Raw genomic sequence first — 25,594 nt, forward strand, 5'->3', positions numbered from 1 at the left:
ACAGCCCTCACTACTACACAGACACCCCCCTCTCACCGTGACACTGACACAGCCCTCACTACTACACAGACACCCCCCTCACCATGACACTGACACAGCCCTCACTACTACACAGACACATCCCTCACCATGACACCGACACAGCCCTCACTACTACACAGACACATCCCTCACCGTGACACTGACACAGCCCTCACTACTACACAGACACATCCCTCACCGTGACACTGACACAGACCTCACTACTACACAGATACCCCCCTCTCACCGTGACACCGGCACAGCCCTCACTATTACACAGACACATCCCTCACCATGACACTGACACAGCCCTCACTACTACACAGACACATCCCTCACCATGACACTGACACAGCCCTCACTACTACACAGACACACCCCTCACCGTGACACTGACACTGCCCTCACTACTACACAGACACATCCCTCACCGTGACACTGACACAGCCCTCACTACTACACAGACACATCCCTCACCGTGACACTGACACAGCCCTCACTACTACACAGACACATCCCTCACCGTGACACTGACACAGCCCTCACTACTACACAGACATATCCCTCACCGTGACACCGACACAGCCCTCACTACTACACAGACACACCCCTCACCGTGACACTGACACAGCCCTCACTACTACACAGACACATCCCTCACCGTGACACTGACACAGCCCTCACTACTACACAGACACATCCCTCACCGTGACACTGACACAGCCCTCACTACTACACAGACACCCCCCTCTCACCGTGACACCGGCACAGCCCTCACTACTACACAGACACATCCCTCACCGTGACACTGACTCAGCCCTCACTACTACACAGACACATCCCTCACCGTGACACTGACACAGCCCTCACTACTACACAGACACCCCCCTCACCGTGACACTGACACAGCCCTCACTACTACACAGACACACCCCTCACCGTGACACTGACACAGCCCTCACTACTACACAGACACACCCCTCACCGTGACACTGACACAGCCCTCACTACTACACAGACACCCCCCTCTCACCGTGACACCGACACAGCCCTCACTACTACACAGACACCCCCCTCTCACCGTGACACTGACACAGCCCTCACTACTACACAGACACATCCCTCACCATGACACTGACACAGCCCTCACTACTACACAGACACACCCCTCACCGTGACACTGACACAGCCCTCACTACTACACAGACACATCCCTCACCATGACACTGACACAGCCCTCACTACTACACAGACACCCCCCTCACCGTGACACTGACACAGCCCTCACTACTACACAGACACATCCCTCACCATGACACTGACACAGCCCTCACTACTACACAGACACATCCCTCACCGTGACACTGACACAGCCCTCACTACTACACAGACACCCCCCTCTCACCGTGACACCGACACAGCCCTCACTACTACACAGACACCCCCCTCTCACCGTGACACTGACACAGCCCTCACTACTAAACAGACACATCCCTCACCATGACACCGACACAGCCCTCACTACTACACAGACACACCCCTCACCGTGACACTGACACAGCCCTCACTACTACACAGACACATCCCTCACCATGACACTGACACAGCCCTCACTACTACACAGACACACCCCTCACCGTGACACTGACACAGCCCTCACTACTACACAGACACCCCCCTCTCACCGTGACACTGACACAGCCCTCACTACTACACAGACACCCCCTCTCACCGTGACACTGACACAGCCCTCACTACTACACAGACACACCTCTCACCGTGACACCGACACAGCCCTCACTACTACACAGACACCCCCCTCTCACCGTGACACTGACACAGCCCTCACTACTACACAGACACCCCCCTCTCACCGTGACACCGACACAGCCCTCACTACTACACAGACACCCCCCTCTCACCGTGACACTGACACAGCCCTCACTACTACACAGACACCCCCCTCACCGTGACACTGACACAGCCCTCACTACTACACAGACACATCCCTCACCGTGACACTGACACAGCCCTCACTACTACACAGACACACCCCTCACCGTGACACTGACACAGCCCTCACTACTACACAGACACACCCCTCACCGTGACACCGACACAGCCCTCACTACTACACAGACACACCCCTCACCGTGACACTGACACAGCCCTCACTACTACACAGACACCCCCCTCTCACCGTGACACTGACACAGCCCTCACTACTACACAGACACACCCCTCACCGTGACACTGACACAGCCCTCACTACTACACAGACACCCCCCTCTCACCGTGACACTGACACAGCCCTCACTACTACACAGACACACCCCTCACCATGACACCGACACAGCCCTCACTACTACACAGACACCCCCCTCTCACCGTGACACTGACACAGCCCTCACTACTACACAGACACATCCCTCACCGTGACACTGACACAGCCCTCACTACTACACAGACACATCCCTCACCGTGACACTGACACAGCCCTCACTACTACACAGACACATCCCTCACCGTGACACTGACACAGCCCTCACTACTACACAGACACACCCCTCACCGTGACACTGACACAGCCCTCACTACTACACAGACACATCCCTCACCGTGACACCGACACAGCCCTCACTACTACACAGACACATCCCTCACCGTGACACTGACACAGCCCTCACTACTACACAGACACCCCACTCACCGTGACACTGACACAGCCCTCACTACTACACAGACACATCCCTCACCGTGACACTGACACAGCCCTCACTACTACACAGACACATCCCTCACCGTGACACTGACACAGCCCTCACTACTACACAGATACCCCCCTCTCACCGTGACACTGACACAGCCCTCACTACTACACAGACACACCCCTCACTGTGACACTGACACAGCCCTCACTACTACACAGACACCCCCCTCTCACCGTGACACTGACACAGCCCTCACTACTACACAGACACATCCCTCACCATGACACTGACACAGCCCTCACTACTACACAGACACACCCCTCACCGTGACACTGACACAGCCCTCACTACTACACAGACACCCCCCTCTCACCGTGACACTGACACAGCCCTCACTACTACACAGACACCCCCCTCTCACCGTGACACTGACACAGCCCTCACTACTACACAGACACACCTCTCACCGTGACACCGACACAGCCCTCACTACTACACAGACACCCCCCTCTCACCGTGACACTGACACAGCCCTCACTACTACACAGACACATCCCTCACCATGACACCGACACAGCCCTCACTACTACACAGACACCCCCCTCTCATCGTGACACTGACACAGCCCTCACTACTACACAGACACCCCCCTCTCACCGTGACACTGACACAGCCCTCACTACTACACAGACACATCCCTCACCATGACACTGACACAGCCCTCACTACTACACAGACACATCCCTCACCATGACACCGACACAGCCCTCACTACTACACAGACACCCCCCTCTCACCGTGACACCGACACAGCCCTCACTACTACACAGACACATCCCTCACCATGACACCGACACAGCCCTCACTACTACACAGACACCCCCCTCTCACCGTGACACTGACACAGCCCTCACTACTACACAGACACCCCCCTCTCACCGTGACACCGACACAGCCCTCACTACTACACAGACACCCCCCTCTCACCGTGACACTGACACAGCCCTCACTACTACACAGACACCCCCCTCACCGTGACACTGACACAGCCCTCACTACTACACAGACACATCCCTCACCATGACACTGACACAGCCCTCACTACTACACAGACACACCCCTCACCGTGACACGGACACAGCCCTCACTACTACACAGACACACCCCTCACCGTGACACCGACACAGCCCTCACTACTACACAGACACACCCCTCACCGTGACACTGACACAGCCCTCACTACTACACAGACACCCCCCTCTCACCGTGACACTGACACAGCCCTCACTACTACACAGACACACCCCTCACCGTGACACTGACACAGCCCTCACTACTACACAGACACCCCCCTCTCACCGTGACACTGACACAGCCCTCACTACTACACAGACACATCCCTCACCGTGACACTGACACAGCCCTCACTACTACACAGACACATCCCTCACCGTGACACTGACACAGCCCTCACTACTACACAGACACACCCCTCACCGTGACACTGACACAGCCCTCACTACTACACAGACACATCCCTCACCGTGACACCGACACAGCCCTCACTACTACACAGACACATCCCTCACCGTGACACTGACACAGCCCTCACTACTACACAGACACATCCCTCACCGTGACACTGACACAGCCCTCACTACTACACAGACACCCCCCTCACCGTGACACTGACACAGCCCTCACTACTACACAGACACATCCCTCACCGTGACACTGACACAGCCCTCACTACTACACAGACACATCCCTCACCGTGACACTGACACAGCCCTCACTACTACACAGACACACCCCTCACCGTGACACTGACACAGCCCTCACTACTACACAGACACCCCCCTCTCACCGTGACACTGACACAGCCCTCACTACTACACAGACACACCTCTCACCGTGACACCGACACAGCCCTCACTACTACACAGACACCCCCCTCACCGTGACACTGACACAGCCCTCACTACTACACAGACACATCCCTCACCGTGACACTGACACAGCCCTCACTACTACACAGACACCCCCCTCACCGTGACACTGACACAGCCCTCACTACTACACAGACACATCCCTCACCGTGACACTGACACAGCCCTCACTACTACACAGACACATCCCTCACCGTGACACTGACACAGCCCTCACTACTACACAGACACACCCCTCACCGTGACACTGACACAGCCCTCACTACTACACAGACACACCCCTCACCGTGACACTGACACAGCCCTCACTACTACACAGACACATCCCTCACCGTGACACTGACACAGCCCTCACTACTACACAGACACACCCCTCACCGTGACACTGACACAGCCCTCACTACTACACAGACACATCCCTCACCGTGACACCGACACAGCCCTCACTACTACACAGACACATCCCTCACCGTGACACTGACACAGCCCTCACTACTACACAGACACATCCCTCACCGTGACACCGACACAGCCCTCACTACTACACAGACACCCCCCTCACCGTGACACTGACACAGCCCTCACTACTACACAGACACATCCCTCACCGTGACACTGACACAGCCCTCACTACTACACAGACACATCCCTCACCGTGACACTGACACAGCCCTCACTACTACACAGACACACCCCTCACCGTGACACTGACACAGCCCTCACTACTACACAGACACATCCCTCACCGTGACACTGACACAGCCCTCACTACTACACAGACACACCTCTCACCGTGACACTGACACAGCCCTCACTACTACACAGACACACCCCTCACCGTGACACTGACACAGCCCTCACTACTACACAGACACACCCCTCACCGTGACACTGACACAGCCCTCACTACTACACAGACACATCCCTCACCGTGACACTGACACAGCCCTCACTACTACACAGACACACCTCTCACCGTGACACTGACACAGCCCTCACTACTACACAGACACACCCCTCACCGTGACACTGACACAGCCCTCACTACTACACAGACACATCCCTCACCGTGACACTGACACAGCCCTCACTACTACACAGACACCCCCCTCACCGTGACACTGACACAGCCCTCACTACTACACAGACACATCCCTCACCATGACACCGACACAGCCCTCACTACTACACAGACACATCCCTCACCATGACACTGACACAGCCCTCACTACTACACAGACACCCCCCTCTCACCGTGACACTGACACAGCCCTCACTACTACACAGACACCCCCCTCACCATGACACTGACACAGCCCTCACTACTACACAGACACATCCCTCACCATGACACCGACACAGCCCTCACTACTACACAGACACATCCCTCACCGTGACACTGACACAGCCCTCACTACTACACAGACACATCCCTCACCGTGACACTGACACAGACCTCACTACTACACAGATACCCCCCTCTCACCGTGACACCGGCACAGCCCTCACTATTACACAGACACATCCCTCACCATGACACTGACACAGCCCTCACTACTACACAGACACATCCCTCACCATGACACTGACACAGCCCTCACTACTACACAGACACACCCCTCACCGTGACACTGACACTGCCCTCACTACTACACAGACACATCCCTCACCGTGACACTGACACAGCCCTCACTACTACACAGACACATCCCTCACCGTGACACTGACACAGCCCTCACTACTACACAGACACATCCCTCACCGTGACACTGACACAGCCCTCACTACTACACAGACATATCCCTCACCGTGACACCGACACAGCCCTCACTACTACACAGACACACCCCTCACCGTGACACTGACACAGCCCTCACTACTACACAGACACATCCCTCACCGTGACACTGACACAGCCCTCACTACTACACAGACACATCCCTCACCGTGACACTGACACAGCCCTCACTACTACACAGACACCCCCCTCTCACCGTGACACCGGCACAGCCCTCACTACTACACAGACACATCCCTCACCGTGACACTGACTCAGCCCTCACTACTACACAGACACATCCCTCACCGTGACACTGACACAGCCCTCACTACTACACAGACACCCCCCTCACCGTGACACTGACACAGCCCTCACTACTACACAGACACACCCCTCACCGTGACACTGACACAGCCCTCACTACTACACAGACACACCCCTCACCGTGACACTGACACAGCCCTCACTACTACACAGACACCCCCCTCTCACCGTGACACCGACACAGCCCTCACTACTACACAGACACCCCCCTCTCACCGTGACACTGACACAGCCCTCACTACTACACAGACACATCCCTCACCATGACACTGACACAGCCCTCACTACTACACAGACACACCCCTCACCGTGACACTGACACAGCCCTCACTACTACACAGACACATCCCTCACCATGACACTGACACAGCCCTCACTACTACACAGACACCCCCCTCACCGTGACACTGACACAGCCCTCACTACTACACAGACACATCCCTCACCATGACACTGACACAGCCCTCACTACTACACAGACACATCCCTCACCGTGACACTGACACAGCCCTCACTACTACACAGACACCCCCCTCTCACCGTGACACCGACACAGCCCTCACTACTACACAGACACCCCCCTCTCACCGTGACACTGACACAGCCCTCACTACTAAACAGACACATCCCTCACCATGACACCGACACAGCCCTCACTACTACACAGACACACCCCTCACCGTGACACTGACACAGCCCTCACTACTACACAGACACATCCCTCACCATGACACTGACACAGCCCTCACTACTACACAGACACACCCCTCACCGTGACACTGACACAGCCCTCACTACTACACAGACACCCCCCTCTCACCGTGACACTGACACAGCCCTCACTACTACACAGACACCCCCTCTCACCGTGACACTGACACAGCCCTCACTACTACACAGACACACCTCTCACCGTGACACCGACACAGCCCTCACTACTACACAGACACCCCCCTCTCACCGTGACACTGACACAGCCCTCACTACTACACAGACACCCCCCTCTCACCGTGACACCGACACAGCCCTCACTACTACACAGACACCCCCCTCTCACCGTGACACTGACACAGCCCTCACTACTACACAGACACCCCCCTCACCGTGACACTGACACAGCCCTCACTACTACACAGACACATCCCTCACCGTGACACTGACACAGCCCTCACTACTACACAGACACACCCCTCACCGTGACACTGACACAGCCCTCACTACTACACAGACACACCCCTCACCGTGACACCGACACAGCCCTCACTACTACACAGACACACCCCTCACCGTGACACTGACACAGCCCTCACTACTACACAGACACCCCCCTCTCACCGTGACACTGACACAGCCCTCACTACTACACAGACACACCCCTCACCGTGACACTGACACAGCCCTCACTACTACACAGACACCCCCCTCTCACCGTGACACTGACACAGCCCTCACTACTACACAGACACACCCCTCACCATGACACCGACACAGCCCTCACTACTACACAGACACCCCCCTCTCACCGTGACACTGACACAGCCCTCACTACTACACAGACACATCCCTCACCGTGACACTGACACAGCCCTCACTACTACACAGACACATCCCTCACCGTGACACTGACACAGCCCTCACTACTACACAGACACATCCCTCACCGTGACACTGACACAGCCCTCACTACTACACAGACACACCCCTCACCGTGACACTGACACAGCCCTCACTACTACACAGACACATCCCTCACCGTGACACCGACACAGCCCTCACTACTACACAGACACATCCCTCACCGTGACACTGACACAGCCCTCACTACTACACAGACACCCCACTCACCGTGACACTGACACAGCCCTCACTACTACACAGACACATCCCTCACCGTGACACTGACACAGCCCTCACTACTACACAGACACATCCCTCACCGTGACACTGACACAGCCCTCACTACTACACAGATACCCCCCTCTCACCGTGACACTGACACAGCCCTCACTACTACACAGACACACCCCTCACTGTGACACTGACACAGCCCTCACTACTACACAGACACCCCCCTCTCACCGTGACACTGACACAGCCCTCACTACTACACAGACACATCCCTCACCATGACACTGACACAGCCCTCACTACTACACAGACACACCCCTCACCGTGACACTGACACAGCCCTCACTACTACACAGACACCCCCCTCTCACCGTGACACTGACACAGCCCTCACTACTACACAGACACCCCCCTCTCACCGTGACACTGACACAGCCCTCACTACTACACAGACACACCTCTCACCGTGACACCGACACAGCCCTCACTACTACACAGACACCCCCCTCTCACCGTGACACTGACACAGCCCTCACTACTACACAGACACATCCCTCACCATGACACCGACACAGCCCTCACTACTACACAGACACCCCCCTCTCATCGTGACACTGACACAGCCCTCACTACTACACAGACACCCCCCTCTCACCGTGACACTGACACAGCCCTCACTACTACACAGACACATCCCTCACCATGACACTGACACAGCCCTCACTACTACACAGACACATCCCTCACCATGACACCGACACAGCCCTCACTACTACACAGACACCCCCCTCTCACCGTGACACCGACACAGCCCTCACTACTACACAGACACATCCCTCACCATGACACCGACACAGCCCTCACTACTACACAGACACCCCCCTCTCACCGTGACACTGACACAGCCCTCACTACTACACAGACACCCCCCTCTCACCGTGACACCGACACAGCCCTCACTACTACACAGACACCCCCCTCTCACCGTGACACTGACACAGCCCTCACTACTACACAGACACCCCCCTCACCGTGACACTGACACAGCCCTCACTACTACACAGACACATCCCTCACCATGACACTGACACAGCCCTCACTACTACACAGACACACCCCTCACCGTGACACGGACACAGCCCTCACTACTACACAGACACACCCCTCACCGTGACACCGACACAGCCCTCACTACTACACAGACACACCCCTCACCGTGACACTGACACAGCCCTCACTACTACACAGACACCCCCCTCTCACCGTGACACTGACACAGCCCTCACTACTACACAGACACACCCCTCACCGTGACACTGACACAGCCCTCACTACTACACAGACACCCCCCTCTCACCGTGACACTGACACAGCCCTCACTACTACACAGACACATCCCTCACCGTGACACTGACACAGCCCTCACTACTACACAGACACATCCCTCACCGTGACACTGACACAGCCCTCACTACTACACAGACACACCCCTCACCGTGACACTGACACAGCCCTCACTACTACACAGACACATCCCTCACCGTGACACCGACACAGCCCTCACTACTACACAGACACATCCCTCACCGTGACACTGACACAGCCCTCACTACTACACAGACACATCCCTCACCGTGACACTGACACAGCCCTCACTACTACACAGACACCCCCCTCACCGTGACACTGACACAGCCCTCACTACTACACAGACACATCCCTCACCGTGACACTGACACAGCCCTCACTACTACACAGACACATCCCTCACCGTGACACTGACACAGCCCTCACTACTACACAGACACACCCCTCACCGTGACACTGACACAGCCCTCACTACTACACAGACACCCCCCTCTCACCGTGACACTGACACAGCCCTCACTACTACACAGACACACCTCTCACCGTGACACCGACACAGCCCTCACTACTACACAGACACCCCCCTCACCGTGACACTGACACAGCCCTCACTACTACACAGACACATCCCTCACCGTGACACTGACACAGCCCTCACTACTACACAGACACCCCCCTCACCGTGACACTGACACAGCCCTCACTACTACACAGACACATCCCTCACCGTGACACTGACACAGCCCTCACTACTACACAGACACATCCCTCACCGTGACACTGACACAGCCCTCACTACTACACAGACACACCCCTCACCGTGACACTGACACAGCCCTCACTACTACACAGACACACCCCTCACCGTGACACTGACACAGCCCTCACTACTACACAGACACATCCCTCACCGTGACACTGACACAGCCCTCACTACTACACAGACACACCCCTCACCGTGACACTGACACAGCCCTCACTACTACACAGACACATCCCTCACCGTGACACCGACACAGCCCTCACTACTACACAGACACATCCCTCACCGTGACACTGACACAGCCCTCACTACTACACAGACACCCCCCTCACCGTGACACTGACACAGCCCTCACTACTACACAGACACATCCCTCACCGTGACACTGACACAGCCCTCACTACTACACAGACACCCCCCTCTCACCTTGACACTGACACAGCCCTCACTACTACACAGACACCCCCCTCTCACCGTGACACTGACACAGCCCTCACTACTACACAGACACACCCCTCATCATGACACCGACACAGCCCTCACTACTACACAGACACATCCCTCACCGTGACACTGACACAGCCCTCACTACTACACAGACACATCCCTCACCGTGACACTGACACAGCCCTCACTACTACACAGACACCCCTCTCTCACCGTGACACCGACACAGCCCTCACTACTACACAGACACATCCCTCACCGTGACACTGACACAGCCCTCACTACTACACAGACACACCCCTCACCGTGACACCGACACAGCCCTCAGTACTACACAGACACATCCCTCACCGTGACACTGACACAGCCCTCACTACAGCATTGTCTTACAGCAATGCTCAAAAAACTCCAAAATCTAGGCCTCCGTGCCTCCCTTTGCAACTGGATCCTCAGCTTCCTCACTGGAAAACCACTGGCAGATCGGAAATAACATCCCCACCTTGCTGATGATCAACACTGGCACACTTCAAGGGTGTGTGCATAGCCCACTGCTCTACTCTCTCCATACCCATGACTGTGTGGCAAAGCTCAAATGCCATCTATAAATTTGCTGGTGACTCAACTACTGTTGGTATACTTTCAGATGGTGATGAGGAGGAGTATAGGAGCAAGATGGATCAGCTGGTTGAGAGTTGTTGCAGCAACACTGTGCACCCAGCGTCAGTAAGATCACAGAACTGATTGTGGACTTCAGAAAGGGTAAGATGAGCGAACACACACCAGTCCTCATAGAGGGATGAGAGATGGAAAGAATTAGAAATTTCAAGTTCCTGGGTGTCAGAGCATCTCCGAGGATCTGTCCCGGACCCAACCTACCGATGCAGTTGCAAAGAAGGCATGACAGAGGCTCTACTTCATTGGGAGTCTGACGAGATTTGGTATGTCACCAAAGTCACACGCCAATTTCTACAGATGTACCGTGGAAAGCATTCTGACTGGCTGCATCACCGTCTGGTATGAGGGCAAGGGGCGTGTGCAATGCACAGGGTCAGAAACACTGCAGCCAGTTGTAAACTCAGACAGATCCATCATGGGCACCAGCCTCTCCGGCATCCAGGACGTCTTCAAAGAGCGATGCCTCAAAAAGGCTGCATCCATTATCAAGGACCCCCAACAGCCAGGACATGCCCTCTTCTCACTGCGATCACCAGGGAGGAGGTAAAGGAGACTGAAGACAACTATTCAGGAACAGCCCTCTACCATCAGAGTGAACATTGAACCCATGAACACTGCCTCACTACATTTTTTTCTCTTATTTGCACTATATTTATAAAAATACTGTAATTTACAGCTTTTTATTATTATACATTGCGATGTATTATGTTACATAACAATAAATTGCATGACATATATCAGTGATATTAAACCTGATTCAGATTCTGATTCCTATAGAGTTTCGATGCAAAATGCAGACAATTCATTTCCTCCCACAGATGTTGCTTGACCCATTAGAACCCCCAGCAGATCGTTAGCAAGTCTGTAGGTGATATTGTAGAAAGTGAAGAAGGCTATCAAAATTACTGGCAGGTGTTGATCATCTAGGAAATTGGGTGGAGGAGTGGCAAATGGCATTTAATTCAGAAATTCTGAATAGGAGAAGGAAGGACATTCACTGAGAATGGTAGGCATCTGGAAGATGTTGTAGAACAGTGAGACCCAGGAGCACAGACGCATAGTTCGCTCAAAGTGACGTCACAGGTAGATTGGTTAAGAAGGCATTTGGCAGGCTAGCCTTCATCAGACAGGACACTGAGTATAGGACTTGAAATGTTTCAATTATACAAGTCATTGGTAAGACCGTGTGTAGGAGTATTGTGTATGGTTTGGTCACTCCTGCTCTCAGAAATTAAGCAGGAAAGAGTGCAAAGAAGATTTTATGAAAATATTGCCAGGACTTGTGGTTATAGGGAGAAGCTGGGCAGGCTGTAACGAAGGAGGCTGAGAGGAAATTTGGTTGAGGCATAGATAGGGTGAACACTCAGTTTCACATATTCCTTGGGAAAGGGAATCCAAAAATAGAGGGCATAGATTTAAGATGGGAGGGGAAAGGAATTCACCAGGTGGACGGCAATGCAGCAGTTACCATAACACTACTATTACAATGCCAGTACCTTGTGTTCAGCTCCTGCTGTTGTCTTTAAGAAGTTTGTACTATTTTTACTGTGACCACATGGGTTTTCTCCAGGTGCTCCAGTTTCCTTCCACGTCCCAAAGACTTGCAGATTAGTAGGTTATTTGGTCAGATGGGTGCAATTGGGTTGCATGGGCTCATTGGCCAGAAGGGCCAGTTACCATGCTGTACCTCAAAAATAGTTTTAAAAAGTTATAAGGGACCCGAGGGACAATTTCTTCATGCAGAGGGTGGTGCATATGAGGCGGGCAGGATAAAGACATAGGATGGAAACTGTTGAGAAGGAAATGCACCAAGTGCAGGCATTTGGGTCAGAAGTCCTACTAGTCTGCAATATGACACACTACAATTAAAATGTGACAGATCTAACTATAGAACAATGATGTTTGACATTGCATAATACATAAAAATGTTACAGCACAGTTCCGGCTTTTGTGCTGAGCTTTTAACTTAGACAAAGAGCAATCTAAGTCCTTCCTTCTACATAACCCTCCATTTTACAATCAGTGTTCCTATCTGCAGTCTCTCAAAAGCCCCTAATGTATTTGCCTCTACCACCACCTCTGGCATGGCATTTTCCATGCACCCACCACTCTCTGTGTAAAAAACACAGATCTGACATCCCTTCCATACTTTCTCCCAATTACCTTGAAATTATGCCCCTTTGTATTAGCAATTTCTGTCCTGGGAAAAACTGACTGGACGTTCAGTCTATCCACGCCTCTTATCATCTTGTACAGCTCTGTCAAATCAGCTCTCATTCTCCTTTACTCCAAAGAGAAAACCCCTAGTTCACTCAATCTCTCCTCATTCAGCTGCAGCTTCTAACACTCCACCTTAAGGAGTTGCAGCTGGAACTGAGTGAACTCCAGATCATCTGGGAGGCTGAGGGGCTGATAGGTAGGGCATATAGAGAAGGAGTTACACCCAAGGTACAGCACACAGGAGAATGGGTGACAGTCAGGAAAGGGAAAGGGATTAAACAGCCCATGCAGAGTACCCCTAAGGCCATACTCCTCAACTTTGGATACTGTTGGGGCATGGGGGAAATGACCTAGCAGAGGAAAGTGGTCAGGTCTCTGGCACTGAACCTGGCCCTGTGACTCAGAAGGGAAAGGGAGAGAAGTGAGCTGTTGTGATAGGGAATTTGGTAGTTAGGGGTCAGGAAGGAGGCTCTGTGGACAAGAATGAGATTCCTGAATACTATATTGCATCCCAGGTGCCATGGTCCGGGATATCTCAGATTGAGTCCTTAGCATTCTTAAGTGGGAGGTTGGGTAGCCAGAGATCAAGGTCCATGTAGGTACCAATGACAAGGTTCTGCAAAGTCTGTTCAGAGAGTTAGGTGCTAAGTTAAAGGGCAGGATGTCCAGGGTTGTAATCTCAGGATTGCTACCCGTGCCACACTCTATTGAGGCCAGAAAAAGGAAGATCGTACATTTTAACATGTGGCTGAGAACTTAGTGTAGGAGGGAGTGCATTTTTGGATAATTGGGCTCTTTTCCAGTGAAGTTAGGACCTATACAGAAGAGATGGCTTGCGTCTGAAGTAGAGGGGGAATAATATCCCAGCTGGAAGGTTTGCTCATGCTGCATGGTGGGGTTTAAACTGGAGTTGCAGGGGGATGGGTCCTAGAGATAGTGGAGAGTTTGTGGAGCCAGATGTTGGTAAGACCTCAGACAAGTCAGGAATTAGAAGGTTAAGCATGGTGTAACTAGTGTCCTGAGCTGGACATATTTCAATGCAGGAAGTATTGTAGGAAAGGCAGATGAGCTCAGAGCATGGATCAACACGTGGAATTGTGACATTGTAGCCATTAGTGAGATTTGGTTGCAGGGGGTGGGGGGCACAGAACCAGCAGCTCAGTATTCTAGGGTTCCATTAGTTTAGATGCGACAGAGCAGAAGGGATTAAATGGGGAGGGGCGGTGGTACCAGAAAGGGAGAATATCACTGCAGTGCTCAGTCAGGACAGCCTTGAGAACTCATCTAAAGAGGCTTTATGGGTGGAATTGAGGAATAAGAAAGGTATTACCATGTTAATAGTGCCTTATTATAGACTAGATAACAGTCCATGGGACTTAGAAGAACAAATCTGGAGAAAGATCGCAGATTGTTGCAAGAAATACAAGTCTGTTATAGTGGAAATAGTAACTTCCCGCATATTTACTGGAACTCCCATACTGTAAAAGTCCTAGATGGGATAGAGTTTGTCAAATGTGTTCAGAAAAGTTTCCTCAATCAGTACATAGCAGACCCAATGAGAGAGAAAGAGTGCAATAGTTGTTCTTTGATTAGAGAAATGAGACAATGCAAGTGTCAGAAGTTTGTGTAGGGGAGCACTTTGCAACTAGTGATCATAATGTAAATATGGAGAAAGATACATCTGATCCACAGGCTGGGATTCTAAATTGGAGAAAGCCCAATTTTGATGGTATCAGAAAGGATCTGGCAAGTGTGGATTAGGACAGGTGGTTTTCTGGCAAATGTGTACTTGTTAAGTGGTAGGTCCTCAAATGTGAAACTTAGAGAGTACAAAACTTGTGCGTGTCTGTCAGATTAAAAATGTGAACATAGTAAGGTTAGGGTACCTCGGTTTTCAGGAGATATTGGGAATCTGGTTAAGAATAAAAGGAGGTGCATAGCAAGTATAGGCAGTTAAGAACAGATGAGATATTTATGGAATATAAGGAAAGCAAGAGAACCTTTAAGAAATAAATCAGGAAGGCTGAAAGAAGGCATGAGGCTGCCCTAGCAGACAAGGTGAATGAAAATCTTAAGGGTTTCTACAGAAATGTTAATAACAAAAAAGATTGCAAGGGACAAAACTGGTCCTCCAGAAGATCAGAATGGTAATCTATATGTGGAGCCAAAAGAGATGGGGAAGATCTCAAATGGATTTTTTTTTGCATCTGTATTTACTCAATAGGCAGACACAGAGTCTGTAACAGTGAGGCAAAGCAGCAGCAAAGTCATGGGCCCTACACAGATTTCAGAGGAAGAGGTATTTGCTGTCTTGAGGCAAATTTGGGGTAGCTAAATCCTCAGGGCCTGACAAGGTGTTCACTCATACCCAGTGGGAAGCAAGTGCAGAAATATCAGGAGCCCTAGCAGAGATATTTAAATTATCCTTAGTGGCAGGTGAGGTACAGGAGGATTGGGGGATAAGCTAATGTTGTTCTGCTGGTTAAGAAAGTCTCCAAAAATAAACCAGGAAATTGTATGCCAGTGAGCCTGAGATCAGCAGTGGGGAAGTTATTGGAAGGTATTCTAAGGGACTGGGTAGATAATTATTTGGATGGATTTGGACTGGTTGAGATAGTCAGCATGGCTTTGTACGTGGTAGGTCACGTCTACCCAATCTTATAGAGTTTTTGAAGATATTACCAGGATGTTGATGAAGGCAAGGCTGTGGATGGAGTTTAGCAATGCATTTGACAAGGTCCTACATGTGGGGTTGGTCAAGAAAGTTCATTTGCTTGGCATTGATGATGAGGTAGTAAATTGGATTAGACATTGGCTTTGTGGGAGAAGACAGAGAGTGGTAGTAAATGGTTGCCTCTCTAACTGGAGGCCTGTAACTAGAGGAGGTATTGATGCTGGGTACGTTGTTGTTTGTCATCTATATCAATGATCTGGATGATAAAATGGTTAACTGGATCCGCAAATTTGCAGATGACACCAAAACTGGGGGTTTAGTGGGCAGCGAGGAAGATTATCAGAGCTTGAAGCTGATCTGAACCAGCTGGAAAATAGCCTGAAAAATGGCAGATGGAATTTAATGCAGAGAGTTGCACTTTGGTAGGACCAACTAGAGTGTGTCATACACAGTGAATGGTGGGGCACTGAGGAGTGTGTAGAACAATGGGAATACAGGTACATAATTCATTGAAAGTGATGACATGGGCAGACAGGGTCGTAAAGGGAGCTTTTAACACATTGGCCTTCATAAATCAAAGTAGTGAGTACAGGGATGTTATGTCGAAGTTGTATCAGATGTTGGTGAGGCCTAATTTGGAGTATTGTGTGCAGTTTTGGTCACCTCCCTACAGGAAAGATGTAAACAAGGTTAAAAGAGTACAGAGAAAATTTGTTAGGTCTGGAGGACATCAGCTATAAGAAAAGATTGACCACGTTAGGACTTCATTCCTTGGAATATAGAAGATGAAAAGGAGGTACAACAAAACTATGAGGTATATAGACAAGGTAAATCCAAGCATACTTTTTCCACAGAACTAGAGGTCATGGGTTAAGGGTGAAAGATTTAAGGGGTACTTGAGGGGAAACTTCTTCACCCAGAGGGTAGTGCGAGTGTGGAATGAACTGCCAGTGGAAGTGGAGGATGCAGCTTCAATTTCAGTACTTAAGAGAAATTTGGATGAGTACATGGTTGAGCGGGGTATGGAGGGCTAAGGTCAAGGTGTGGGTCGATGGGACTAGATAGAATAATAGTTTGGCATGGACTAGATGGGTCGAAGGGCCTGTTCCTGCGCTGTAGTGTTCTATGACTCTATGCTGTTGCACCTGAGAGAGGGTTTGATTCCCTCCTCCCCATGGGCTCCAGGTCCTCCAGCTGCCCAGTTCCCACAACAAACTGGAGGAACTCAAAGGCTGGAACAGGGAGATCCGCAGGGTCTCATACATGACAACTTTGGCAATAAGATTTTGCAACCCATGGGTGTTGACATCTCAGAGTTGTCTGGGAAGCCTAAGCTTCCACAGACGAGCAGGAGAAAAGCAGGAAGCTATTGTAGCTTATGCTGTGGTAAGTGTTAGCTAGTGAAACTGCACTGTCAGCAACTCAGTTAATTACACTCAGTGGCCACTTTGTTAGGTACAGAAGGTACCTAATGTTGGTGGTCTTCTGTGCTGCAGTCCATCCACTTCAATGTTCGATGTGTTGTGCATTCAGAGATGATTTCCTGCACACCACTGTTGTAACATGTGGTTATTTAATACACTGGCAACTTCCTGCCAGCTTGAAACATTCTCCTCTGACTTCTCTGATTAACTCATCAGACCTCTCATTTTTACCAACAGAACTGCTGCTCCCTGGATGTTCTTTTGTTTTTCCACACCATTCTCTACAAAGTCTAGAGATTAGTGTGTGTGAAAATCCCATGAGAACAGTAGCTTCTGAAATACTCAAACCACTCTGTCAGACACCAACAATCATTCCATGGTCAAAGTCACTTAGATCACATTTCTTCCTCATTCTGATATTCGATCTGAACAACAACTGAACCTCTTGGCCATATCTACATGATTTACACATTGAGTTGCTGCCACATGATTGGCTGATTAAATATTTGCATTAATGACAAGTGTACAGGTGTCCCTAATACAGAGTACACTGTGCAAATAATATACAGTAAACAGCAGCATTGAGCAAATAAAACAGGGTATTAGAACTGTATACTCACAGATTGTAGTTTTCTTTCTTTATATTTGCTGTGGAGAGACAGGACAGGAAGAGAGTAAGTTTGGAGATGGTGAACACTGGGCAGGGTTCCAGCTTCTCTCATACTGGTCTGTGGAAGCTTGGACTTCCTGGACAATTCTGAGCGGCCACTGTTGGCACCTGCACTACCCCACGGTTTGCAGAACCTTGTTGGCCAAGTCATCCTGTCTGAAACTACGTCGATATCCCTCTGAGATGTTTTGTTGCGGGATCTGGGCTGACGGGGCACTTGGCATCCGTGGGTGGGAGAGAATTGAAATACCTTTGGGGAGGGGGACCTGCTAACCACCAGGTTCAACAACATAGAGTCATAGAGCACTATATGACAGAAACAGATCCATCTGTCCACCTAGTCTAAGGCCAAACTATTACTCTGTCTAGTCCCATCTGGACCTTAGCCTTCCATACCCCTGTCAACCGTGTGCTCATCCCAATTTGTCTTAATGCTGAAATCAAAGCCGCATCCTCCACTTCTGCTGGCAGCTTGTTCCACACTCACATTAGCCTCTGAGTGAAGAAGTTCTCCTCAGGTTCCCCTTAAATATTTCACCTTTTGCCCTTAACCCATGACCTCTGTCTCAGTGAAAAAAGCCTGCTTGATTTTACCATATCTATACCCCTCATAATTCTGAATACCTATATCAAATCTCACCTCATTCTGCTATGCTTCAGGGAATATAGTCTTAACTGTTGAACCTTTCCCTAAACCTCAGGTCCTCATGTTGCAGCAACATCCTTGTAAATTTTTTCTGTACTTTTTCAATCTTATTGATATCTGTGGCATCCAGGGGGTGGGGGCAACCCAGGTCTGTACCAGAAAAGCAGGTATGACTTGCAGAGGGCTATTTCAAGAATGAAGAGACAATTTCGAACAACATTGGATGTATGACAACTCCGGCAGGGTTTGCAAGATATTATTTTCTACAAGGCAAAACCCAATAGCATGAATGGCAGCGATGCTTCACTACCAGATGAACTCAATGCCTTCTATGCCCACTTTGAATGGGAGAAAATAACTACAGCTGCGAAGATGCCTGCTGCACCCGGTGACCCTGTGATTTCTGTCTCAGAGCCTGATGTTAGGCTGTCTTTAAAGAAAGTGAACCCTAGCAAGACAGGAGCCCAGATGGAGTACCTGGTAAGGCTCTGAAAACTTGTTCCAACTAACTGACAGGAGTATTCAAGAACATTTTCAACCTTTCACTGCTACGGGCAGAAGTTCCCACTTGTTTCAAAAAGGCAACAACTATACCAGTGCCAAAGAAGAATAATGTGAGCTGCCCTAATGACCATCGCCCGGTAGCACTCACATCGACAGTGATGAAATGCTTTCAGAGTTTGGTCATGACTAGACTGAACTCCTGCCTCAGCTAGGATAAAAGGTCAATGTCAGACTCAATCTCAAGCTCTTCACACAGCTTTAGACTACCTGGACAAACACCTATGGCAGGATACCGTTCATTGACTATAGCTCAGCATTTAACACCAACATTCCCAGAAGTTACAGAACCTTGGCCTCTGTACCTCCCTCTGCTCTTGGACCCATGAATTCCTAACCGGAAGACCACAATCTGTGTGGATTGCTGATAACATCTCCTCCTCGCTGATGATCAACACTGGTGCATCTCAGGGGTGTGTGCTTAGCCCACTGCTCTACTCCCTCTACACCCATGACTGTGTGGCTAGGCATAGCTCAAATACCATCTATAAATTTGCTGATGATACAACCATTGGTGACGACAGGGCATACAGGAGCGAGATATGCCAACTAGTAGAGTGGTATCGCAGCAACAACCTTGGACTCAGCATCAGTAAGATGATAGAGCTGACTGTGGACTTCAGGAAGGGTAAGATGAAGGAACACATACCAATCATCATAGAGGGATCAGAAATGAAGAGAGTGAGCAGTTTCAAGTTCCTGGGTGTCAGGATCTCTGAGGACCTAACCTTGTCCCAACACTTTGATGCAGCTATAAAGAAGGCAAGACAGCGACTACTTCATTCGGAGTTTCAAGAGATTTGGTATGTCAACAAAAGCACTTAGAAACTTCTATAGATGTTCCGTGGAGAGCATTCTGACAGGCTGCATCACTGTCTGGTATGGCGGGGGAGAGGTTACTGCACAGGACTGAAAGAAGCTGCAGAGGGTTGTAAATTTAGTCAGCTCTATCTTGGTTTCTGGCCTACAAAGTACCCAGGACATTCTCAAGGAGTGGTGACTCAGAAAGGCAGCATCCATTATTAAAGAGTCTCAGCACCCAAGGCAAGCCCTTTTTGCACTGTTACAGTCTGGTAGGAAGTACGGAGGTCTGAAAGCACACACTCAGCAATTCAGGCACAGCTTCTTCCCTTCCATCATCTGATTCCTAAATGCACATTGAACCCTTGAACACTACCTTACTGATTTATTATATATAATTTCTGTTTTTGCACAATTTTAATCCATTCAATATGTGTCTACAGTAAATGATTTATTTATTGATTTACTTTTCTTTCTTCTATATTATGTATTGCATTAAACTGCTGCTGCTGCTAAGTTAACAAATTCCACGATACATGCCGATGATAATAAACCTGATTGATTGGTGCCCGGAACTGCATATGATACTCCAAATGTGGTCTCACCAATGTTTTATAAAACTTCAGCATAACATCCCAGCTCCATACTTTGAGTTATGAAGGACAATGTGCCAAAAGATTTATTTTCAACCCTATGTACCTGCAACACCACTATTAGCAACTGGACACCTAGCCACTGGATAAAGTAATAGTCTAGGCTGACACAAGCCCCAGAGGTTTCAGATGCTAGACCGTGAATGGGAGTATACGGATCTTAGTGTGTGGGTATCTGAAGAAACTCTGCCCTACATTTGCTTTGTGATTCATGGAAAACATTTCATGAGTCTTCTTTCATTTCTCCAATTTTATGTGGGATTTCAAAAATCATGCACTTTCTAAAACTACCTGTTCCTGGAAATGGGAAGTCATGCATTTCCCTTATTAGAGCAATGAACCCTTAGAGTGCAGGAGATTAAAGTGATTGGTGGTGGTGGCGGAGGGGGATGTGCTCCACACCAAAGGGTGGTGGGGCTCTGAAACTCACAGTCTGAGGAATTGGTGGAGAAGGAGACAGCAGTCACAATTACAGAGTGTACTTGAGGAATTGTGACCTCTGGGGGGGGGAGTGGGGGGGGGGGGCGCTACAGATCCACTTCTGAGAGCTGGGATGAGGCACGTTGCTGGCATGAACACAATGGGCCAAACGATCTCCTCCAGTATCATTAATCTTCCTTTCAATTCTGCTTGAAGAACTTGCCTTTTCATCTCTCTCTCTCCATCTCGTGACTTGCTTGCTCTTGTTCTCTCTCTTGCTTCCTCTTTCGCTTTCACTTATCTCCCCATCTCACTATGTCTCATTCTCTCTTTGTCTCTCTCCCCCTTTGTCTCCCTCTTGCTCACTTGTTCTTCATCTCCATCTCCCTATCTAACTCTGCCCTGTTCTCTTGCTGTGTCCCTTTCCCTCTCCCACCATTCTCTCTTTTCCATTCCACTCCATCCATCTGTCAGAAGTGGGGTTGCATCGAGCTGTGGAATGAGAGAGACCCTGAAGGAAATTTGCTCCATTCTCAACCTGTGATCTGTTCAACTCATCTACTTCCAGAGCAACACACACAAAACTCTGGAGAAACTCAGCAAGTCAGGCAGCATCTATGGAGGGGAATAAACTGTTGATGTTTCAAGCTGAAACTCTTCATTGGGACTGGAAAGGAAGAGGGCAGAAGCCAGAATGATGTGGGGGAGGGGGTAGTACAACCTGGCAGGTGACAGGTGAGACCCTGGTGGGGAGGAAAGTGAGCGGGTGGGGAAAGTGTGGATGATGTGAGAAGCTGGGAAGTGATTGGAAGGAGAGGTAAAGGACTGAAGAAGAAGGAATCCCAAAGGAGATCCAGTGGACTGTGGGGGAAAGAGAATGAGGTAGAGAACCAGAGGGAGGGAATGGGCAGGTAAGGAGAAGAGAAGGGATGAAAGGGTGTCCAGGATGAGGAATGGAAACAGAGGGAAGGGGGAGGGGGGTGAGAAATTACCAGAAATGACCAACCTGCTGTCCTGCTCCCCTACCTGGTCTCAACTATCACCTGCCAGCTTGTACTCCTTAACTGTGGCCCCACCTTCTGCCCCCTTCCTTTCCAGTCCTGTTGAAGGGTCTCAGCCTAGAACATCAACCTAGAACAACTGTTTATCCCTCTCCATAGGTGCTGTCTGACCTGCTGTGTTCCTCCAATGTTTGGTGCATGTTGCTCAAGATTTCCAACAGCTGTAGAATATCATGTCCATTTCCCATTGCTCTGCCCTAGATACATGACTTCCCATTTATTATGCAAATGTTCATATTGCAGAACTAACTACAACTGCAACTGAGCTGCACGGGAGGGGTGCAGGGCACTGACGCTCATTGTGTTAGAGTCAGGTTGTTCATAAGCTCAAAACTCCTACATCCTTCCTTTAGCTATGAGCTGATTTGCCACTTGTATTCTGTACTGACATTTGGCTTATCAAGGCTCTGCTGCCTCTCAGAACAATTCCACTCCTCTACTTACGAAACTAATTTTCCCCTCCCATATTCCCATCTGCTCTCCTCCTCCCATGCTCTCTCATCCCTACCCGTGCACTCAGGGCAATTTATGACAGCCAGTTAACAAACAGCCCCGCTCATCATTGGAATGTGGGAGGAAACCAGAGAACGTGGAGGTTGTGGTGGGGGTGGGGGAAGCTGATGCAGTCACAGAGAGAACGTGCAAATTCCACGCAGAGAAAGGCAGCACTGGAGGAGGGGATTGAATCTGGGTCTCTGGTGCCACAAGTGCGGGGGGAGAGGTACCTTCCAGAGCAGGGTGGGTGGGTGTAATGTCCCAGAGTTGGGGTGGGAGGAATCTCAAATCTCTTAGAGCAGGGAGTGATGAATCTCCCAGAGTGGGGAAGGGAGGGGTGAATCTCCCAGAGGGAGATAGGGCAGGGGACTGTCCAGTCAGGGTTCCTAGTGAGAGGAATTTCACAGGGAGTTAGGGAACTCTGTGAGAGGGATTTTCCCAGAGAGAGTCATCTCCCAAAGGCGTATATCAGTGAGGGAACTCAGAGTGAAAGGGATCTCCCAAAGAGATGACGACTTCCAGAAGGGATCTCCCACGGAAAGGGCTTTCATATATATCTTGGAGAATTACTCACCACTCTTTTTTCTCTTGACGATCCAAATCCCGAAGACCAGTCCGACACATAGTGCTAGCCCGCAGACCCCCAAAAGGATGTAGAGCCAGGTCAGAGTGCCCCTGGGGTCAGCTGATCTGGCTGTGAGGGTTTCAAGCAGAGAAGAGATTAGCTCACCTTCTACAATCTCTATTCCTTGAACTACCCTTCCCATGTTAAGGAGGGTATGCGTCGCCCCTGGTCAGTAGCCATGAAGAACTTGCCTCCTCAAATGCCCAGGGCAAGTCCACCACAAAGAGGGAGCATTTGTTTTATGAGAAGGGTCAAAGTCAAGTTTATTCTCATCTGCATTCTTTTCTTTAGGCATCTGTTAGTCTCGTGAGACCATGGATTTGCACCTTGGAAGGTTTCCAGGGTGCAGGCCTGGGCAGGGTTATATGGGAGATCGGCAGTTGCCCAAGCTGCAAGCCTTCCCCTCTCCATGCCACCGATGTTGTCCAAGGGAAGGGCACTCGAACCCAAGCAGCTTGGCACTGGTGTCGTCGCAGAGCAATGTGTTGCTAAGTGGTACACATAAGTACAATGCATAGGTACAATGAAATACTTACTTGCAACAGCATCACAAGTATGTAGCACCAGGCACAAAACACTCATAAGTAATATATTATTTAAGTATAAATTATTTACAACCTGATGGCATGAATATAGATTTTCCTCTTGCTAAACAAAAAAATCCTCCCTCTACCTTTCTCTTCTATTCCCCACTTTGGCTCCTTAACTCTTCTTGCCTGCCTGTAACCCCCAGGTCCCATCTTCCATCCCTTTCATCTATAGTCCACTCTCCTCTGCGATAAGATTCCTTCCTCTCCAACCCTTTACCCTTCCTACCCCCTGGCTTCACCTATCACCTTCTAGCTACCCTCCTTTCCCCCCACGTCTGCCGCCTTTTATTCTGTTGTCTTCCCCTTGACTCTCCAGCCCTGAAGAAGGGACTTGGCTGGAAATGTCAACTGTTAATTCATATCCATAGATGCTGCCTGATATGTAAAGTTCTTCCAGCAATTGTTTTGTGAGTTGCTTTAGATTTCCAGCATCCAAATTTCTTCTGTTTGTCTTTTATGGGCTAATTGTTATCACTGGAATTTGAGTCACCTCTAGTCTTTGACACTAGAGATTGTGTTATCACTGAGGTGATTACAACTGCTTTTCCCTTTGTCCATTTCTTTGTGTTTCGAGCTCCTCTTTCTTGTCCATTTTCTGTTCTTGTAACATCGAATGAGATGATCATTAGTAGGATTTATGCCTGATTCTTGACTTCTGAAGAACCTTTGGACTCAAAGCATCAGGATCCAACTTGCTGCTCAGTGTCCACTTTATCTTGTAGCTTCTGTACCAAATAATGTGGTGACTGAGTGTATATCCCTGGTCTTCTGCTGCTGTAGCCCATCCACTTCACGGTTCAATGTGTTGTGCATCCAGAGGTGCTCTTCTGCACACCAGTGTTGAAAAGCCGGTTGTGAATGCCCTCCT

General features: G+C 50.1%; 1 protein-coding gene across 2 annotated transcripts in view; it reads right to left on the reverse strand.

Moving 5' to 3' along the window:
* The window catches only part of LOC140729299 (uncharacterized), a 70,211-nt gene that overhangs the window by 38,214 nt on the left and 6,403 nt on the right, over positions 1-25,594 (reverse strand). For both annotated transcript variants that reach the window (XM_073048905.1, XM_073048906.1), the window contains exons 4-5: positions 24,086-24,205; positions 18,825-18,852 (exon numbers count right to left, since the gene is read on the reverse strand). In XM_073048905.1, the coding sequence (XP_072905006.1) occupies positions 18,825-18,852; positions 24,086-24,205 (148 nt within the window). The remainder of the gene's footprint in view (positions 1-18,824; positions 18,853-24,085; positions 24,206-25,594) is intronic.

This window comes from Hemitrygon akajei, chromosome 6, assembly GCF_048418815.1.
Source record: "Hemitrygon akajei chromosome 6, sHemAka1.3, whole genome shotgun sequence".
Lineage (NCBI taxonomy): Eukaryota > Metazoa > Chordata > Chondrichthyes > Myliobatiformes > Dasyatidae > Hemitrygon > Hemitrygon akajei.